The 6491-nt window shown below is 54.1% G+C and overlaps 1 protein-coding gene across 1 annotated transcript in view; it reads left to right on the top strand.

Moving 5' to 3' along the window:
• LOC113835939 (homeobox protein engrailed-1-like) overlaps positions 1-5427 on the top strand; it is a 5826-nt gene extending 399 nt beyond the window's left edge. Inside the window, 3 exon segments of the mRNA XM_027418085.1 lie at positions 497-596; positions 599-1369; positions 4339-5427. Coding sequence (XP_027273886.1) covers positions 497-596; positions 599-1369; positions 4339-4655 — 1188 coding nt within the window. The 3' untranslated portion in view covers positions 4656-5427.
• Positions 5428-6491: the final 1064 nt, after the last annotated feature.

The raw sequence follows: 6491 nt of genomic DNA, 5'->3' as shown, positions 1-6491 counted from the left end.
AAACCCCTCACTACTGCCTAGGAAGATGGGTAGACTTTAAAGACTATTTTTTCCCTTTGAGAGAAAAAAAAATCTTGGAGCTTTAAGAAAAATCCTTTTTTTCTTTTTTTTTTTCTTTTCTTCCCCCCTCCTTTTTTTGGGCTGTGGTTTACTCCCCCATTAAAACCAATCACTGAAATCTGGTTGCTGAAAGAAAAGAAAAGAAAAAAATAGCCAAGTGTCTTCTCCGTATCTGGATGTCTACAAATTAGAGAGAGGGAGAGAGCGAGATCTGCTCCACCAGAGCGGGCGAGAGCCAGGCCAGACGCCCGGCTTTCTTTTTTTCCTCCTGTACCCGCCCTGTGCCTTCGCTGAGGCTTCGCCTTGCCTCCTTCCCCTCCGCGCACCCCCACGGGCCCGCTGGCAAAGTGGGGTGGGGAGCGAGGCGCGGGGGCGGGGCCGGCGCGCGGCCAGGGCTGCCGGGCGGCCGAGGGAAAACAGCTGCCGGAGCTAAAAGTCAGCGCGCCTCGCGCGCGGTGGCAGCGGCGGCGGCGGTGGTGGCGGCGGCGGCCCGGGCGGCCTCAGCCTGAATCTTAGCCCAGGAGCCAGCGGCAGCAGCGCAGCGATGGAGACAGCGTGCCGGTGTCCCCGCAACCCGCGCCCCCGTCGCCGCCGGCGGCGCCCTGCCTGCCGCCCCTAGCCCATCACCCTCATCTCCCCCCACATCCCCCGCCCCCGCCGCCGCCGCCACCACCGCCTCCACCGCAGCATCTCGTGGCGCCTCCTCACCAGCCGCAGCCCGCGGCCCAGCTGCACCGCACCACCAACTTTTTCATCGATAACATCCTAAGGCCTGATTTCGGTTGCAAAAAGGAACAGCCCCTGCCGCAGCTCCTGGTGGCGGCGGCTGCAGCCGGAGGAGGCTCGGGAGGAGGAGGAAGCCGCGTGGAGCGTGACCGAGGCCAGACTGGTGCAGGTAGAGACCCTGTCCACTCGTTGGGCACGCGAGCTTCGAGCACTGCCTCGCTCTTATGCGCCCCAGATGCGAACTGTGGCCCACCCGACGGCTCCCAGCCCGCCACCGCCGTCAGCGCGGGAGCATCCAAAGCCGGGAACCCGGCTGCTGCGGCGGCCGCAGCCGCGGCGGCTGCAGCAGCGGTGGCGGCGGCAGCGGCGGCAGCAGCATCGAAGCCCTCGGACAGCAGCGGTGGCAGTGGAGGCAGCGCAGGGAGTCCCGGGGCGCAGGGCGCTAAGTTCCCCGAACACAACCCGGCGATCCTACTCATGGGCTCTGCTAACGGCGGGCCGGTGGTCAAGACTGACTCACAGCAACCCTTAGTTTGGCCCGCCTGGGTCTACTGCACGCGCTACTCGGACCGTCCATCCTCTGGTGAGTACCCCGGCCCTTAATGTGCCTATGCCTTCCGGCCGGGGCCTGTCCCAGAACTCCAAGCCCTCTCTCTGGGGAGAGCAAACCTAGTTTGAAGAGCTCTCACTTCACGTCCTCTTGCCCCAGGTCCTAGTCGATTCTGCCATGCTGGCCTTTTCCACCACTCGGGGAGTTACAGCTATTGGCAAGCACAGGAGTCTCCAGTTTCTGTCGTTTGGTTTTCTGAACTCAGAGCCCTGAGGTCTTTATTGCTTATGTTTTATGTTTATTATCTTTTAAAAAGATATATAATCACTCATTGCCTTAGTTTTTTTTAGGGAAAGGGTTCCTTGAGCTGCCGGGAAGATAGGCCTGGTGACTTGAATCTGCAGTCTCCACCTTAGTCCTGTCAGGACCGGCTTTGGCATGGGAAATCAACCAGAGAAATAATCTTTGCAGGCAGGAACAAACACTATGGATATTGTTCTGTGGAGAGTCCATTTACATAAAGGCAGATATGGGCAGACAAAATGACAGAGAGAGAGAGAGAGAGAGAGAGAGAGAGAGAGAGAGAGAGAGAGAGAGAGAGAGAGAGAGAGAGAGAGAGAGAGAGACTCCATCCCCGGGTCCCCGTGCCCAGCCCGGGTATGGCGAGTCAACCCGCGTGGGTAGAATGCGAAGTAAGGCTGTGGCCAGAAAGGTGAACAGCCACTGCTCCAAGGAGCTGGAAGGCCGTGGGAGAGAGAAGCAAGCAGGCTAGGGTCAGGATTGAAAGCTGGGCCATGGGCAAGAAAATCAGCGGGGTTCCTCTGTTTATTCGCCCTTGTCTTCTTTCTCTCTCTCCTTCACAAATCCTCCCGTTAGTAGTTATCCACCAGTCTTAGGGCAATTCTGTTTTCTTTTCGTGTGCGAGAGCATAAGAAAGGCTAAGACCTACCCAGGACAAAGCTGATGGGCCCTGGAAGAGGAGGTTCAGGCCTGCTGCCCCTTGCAGGGACCAGGAGTTCCTGCGAGGCCAGCGCAGGCCACAAGAAGAGCAGCCGGGGCTTGGGTCCACGGTCAGCATTGAGCCCACCAGGGGGCCAGGCGAAAGGTATCCACGGGCGCCTCTCTGCTCTTGGTCTCTTGCAGCCTTGCTGCTTCGGGCCGGGTACGGATCGATGCGCGCTATCAGCCCCCGCCATCTCGAGCCCCGTTATTGACACGTCGGGCTCCCTGAACCTCCGAAAAGCTGCTTTGATTGACTCGCCTGATGGATAGAGTGATTGAGCTGTCAGGCTGAGTGGGTCGGGCCGGCTAGGAGGCTACGATTTTATTACAAGTGTCCGTGTACACGCACACAACAACAACACTACAACATGCTCCAGACCACGCATCTCCCGCAGTGGCTGGCATCTCCTGGAGAATGCGCTCATTTCTTGGGCCATCTCTTCCTGCTCCGCTCATCTAAACCCCAGCCCTGCTCAGGAGCAGGCCTTGTCTTTGTTCGTTCCTCCTTTTCTTTTTATAGGTCAGAGAAGGCAGAAACCAGATATTTCTATTCCAAAGGCAGTTCATGGGGAGGAGTGACAACTTAGGCATGATTCCTACAGTCAGTTAGGCCTGGGCTGCTCTTCACAAACAGCTAGTGACCCTAGGATCCAGTGGCTCAGTTTTATCCATTGTCACTAGGTTTGGAGATGTAAGCAAAGACCCTCGTTTCAGATAGTTTTAGGTAATAACAGGCTTGATGGGGACTTCACTTGACTCCTTATGCCTCCATAGCTATTACTGAGGCCAGCAGTTCAATGCCAGCATCCCAACAAGCATGCCAAGAAGCAGGTTTCAACCGCTCAGGCACCGACAAGCAGTCTAGTTCTGTCTCCCTTGTTCTCCCTGCCTTTCCCAGGCTGGACTCCACAGCAAACTTACACATTAGCATTTGAGAGGGACTTCATTTTCTTGGTGAGTGTTCTTAAGGCCTTCCTACACTTTTCATCTGTGATGGCACAGGGTCCACTCTGACTGTCTCTTCCCCAACATCTCTTGGTCCTTGTTTTGCTTATGGGTGGTCCTTATTTTGCTTATGGCAAGGGTCATCCCAACCATGGGCTCTCCCATTCGTTTGTGTTACTTCAGGATGCCTGCACCCCGAAATTGAAGCAAGCAGATTTAGAAGAGAGATAGCAGGGCCTCCCCCCCCCCAGCCATGTTTGCCCCTACTTAGAGGGGTCAGAAGGTTCTTTTTTTTCTTCCTGGCATCAACTAAGAAGCTAAACAGAATGTCCCAGGGCTTAAGCTCATAGGCTAGGGGCTGCAACCCGGTTAGGGAAGGGGCAGGCAATGTCATGCTTCCTTCCAGAAGGGGCTGCCCTCAAGTCAAAAAGAAAGGAAAGAAGGCAGAAAAAGCCTCCAGATTCCCTGGAGCTTCCCAGTCCTCTCCAGGGCTGGTGGTGAAAATCAGGTAGGGGCTTTGCATAGAACTGTTTGTGGATCTCTGTGTGTAACTTACTCAGAGTGCGAAGGAACCAAAGCCGACCAGCCATTCTCCCTAGGGCCTGCCTTTACGGCTGCATTTTATTCCAGGGCTTGGAAGACATTCCTGTTCAGGGACCCCTAAATCTGGGTTATTCTGGTTGGTACCCCAAAGCTCACTCTATATTGCATTCCTTCCTTTCTTGGCCTTCTTGGCTGGGAAGTACTGGGAGCTAGGTCTGATAGCTTTCTTGAATTAGGACATGGGGTTCCCTATGCGATCTCTGACAGTGTTCCTCTTTGGCTTCTGAACCGCTCCTGTAGAAGGGGGCATAGAGATCTCAATGGCTTAGAGAGGGGATCTTCGATGGAGGTAGCTGAACCAACAGCGGGCCTCCACAATCTCCCCGGAAGGAAGCACGGGACCCCTGCGGTGGGCTCCGTACAGCCATTCTCAAGGCTTACTCTACCCTCTCCTCCTCCCTCTGCTCCCGGCCCCCTTCCTCCCCTCCCCTGCCCTGTCTGCCCCGCTGCAGGTCCACGCACCAGGAAGCTAAAGAAGAAAAAGAATGAGAAGGAAGACAAGCGGCCGAGGACGGCGTTCACGGCCGAGCAGCTGCAGAGACTCAAGGCGGAGTTCCAGGCAAACCGCTACATCACGGAGCAGCGGCGACAGACCCTGGCCCAGGAGCTCAGCCTGAACGAGTCCCAGATCAAGATCTGGTTCCAAAACAAGCGTGCCAAGATCAAGAAAGCCACGGGCATCAAGAACGGCCTGGCGCTGCACCTCATGGCCCAAGGACTGTACAACCATTCGACCACCACGGTCCAGGACAAAGACGAGAGCGAGTAGCTGTGGCCAGCCCGGAGCCCGCGGTCCAACCGCGCCCGTGCCACCTCCTGCCTCCGCCGGGCTGCCGCTTCACCGGCCCCCTTGCCGCTGTGCAGAGACGATCTCTAAGGAGGGAGGCATCAATCGGGAAGGCAGAGAAAGCAAGCGAGAGAAAGCAATCCTCCGAGTGGACATTCACATTGGAATGAAACGGTTTTTGAAATGGGAGAAAGACTCGGACAGGTGCTATGGGGGACAAAAAAAGATCTATTCTCTAACTCACAGTATAAGATAAAACTGCGAATTCCTTAAAGCTCTATCTAGCCAAACTGCTTACGACCGTGTATATATTTAATTTCAGGTAAGGAAAACAAATATGTGTAGCGATCTCTATTTGCTGGACATTTTTATTAATCTCATTTATTATTATTGTTATAATTATTATAATTATTATAATTATTTTATCCCTCCTCCTCACCTTGCTGCCCCCCAGCTCAGTTTCGTTTCGTTGCTTTTATCTTTTGAATGTTTTTGCTTCTCTGGGTACCTCCCCCCCACCCCCAACGCTGGCCCTGGTTTCTCTGGGACTTTTCTTTGTGTGTGTGTGTGTTTCCTTGCGTGTCTGCCCTTCACCCTTCCTCTATTCACCCAGGATTCTTCCACTGGTCTTGTCTGTCCTCCCAAACCCCTTTCCTCTTCTGGAGACTCCTTGAGAAATACAACCCCACAGACTGCGAGACTGAACCGCCGCTACAAGCCAAAGATTTTATTATGTTCAGAAACCTGTAGTCTGAAATAAAATGTTCACTGTGTTCATGACTTACTGACTGCCCTCTTCTTTGTGGGGTTGGGAAGAGCCTGTTCAGGCACTGTGCGGCTACTACTCTGGCTGCACAGGGCCGGTGCAGAGCCCTGGGAATCTCAGGGCACGCCATAAGCATCACCACCCAACAAATGCCAGAGTGAAGGAGGATATGGCACAGATTTGCTTTGGCCTTGGTCTAGAGGATATGCCTGGTCCCCGAATGCGTTCTAGGGGACCCAAATGACACAAAGTCCAGTCCCACATTTCCCTGCCCCCAGCGGGTCCAACTGGCTTCCTAAGCTGGTACTGGCTCAGCCAACTGAGTCCTCCTGTTAAACCTGCTTCCACACGCACCAAACTAACCCTCCCCCTCCTTTCTTTTTTCTTCCTTCCTTCCTTTTTTTTTTTTTTTTTCCTTTTTGGTGCTAGTTTGGCTGGAGGTTTTTCTTTGCCGAAGGCTAGAGGCTTTACCAGGGCCTGCAGCCGTGGCAGTGGCAGTGGCAAGCTGTCTGCAGAGCTGCCCAGCTTTGGCCCAAAGTCTCTGCAGCCTGAACTTGACCTCTTCCTTTGGGCATGGGACTCCCTTTGGCAGATGACTGGTCTGATGTGACTGATGCTCAGGGCTTCACTGGGCAGGGGTCTCACAGTACTGCAAAGAGAAGGTCTAAACGCTAGGAAAGCTGTGTCTAATGATCCTGTTCTGAGCATGGAAGCCCCCAGACAGCCATGGATCTACCTCTCCCTGACTTGAAACCTAGGTATAGAGGGCACTTCCCCAAATCCAACAAACCCTTTCCAGTTCCTTCATTACAAGGCAAGGATATTCAGTACCGAAGACCTTAGGTGTGGACAGCCCAGAGAACACTGGATAATTGTCATTGACCCTGGGATAGATCCTCCAGGACTGACACTGGGTGAGGCGTTCAGAGGCTAGATGGTGGAAGAGAGATGAAGAGCCTCCTTAAAGGCTACCATCTCTCTTTTGCTTAGGATTTTTACAAATTATGAATTCTCCCCTCTTTTTCTATATACGTATGTAGATAAATGTGCTA

Source organism: Cricetulus griseus, chromosome 5 (genome assembly GCF_003668045.3).
Source record: "Cricetulus griseus strain 17A/GY chromosome 5, alternate assembly CriGri-PICRH-1.0, whole genome shotgun sequence".
Taxonomy (NCBI): Eukaryota; Metazoa; Chordata; class Mammalia; order Rodentia; family Cricetidae; genus Cricetulus; species Cricetulus griseus.
This window is presented reverse-complemented; position numbering and strand designations above follow the sequence as displayed.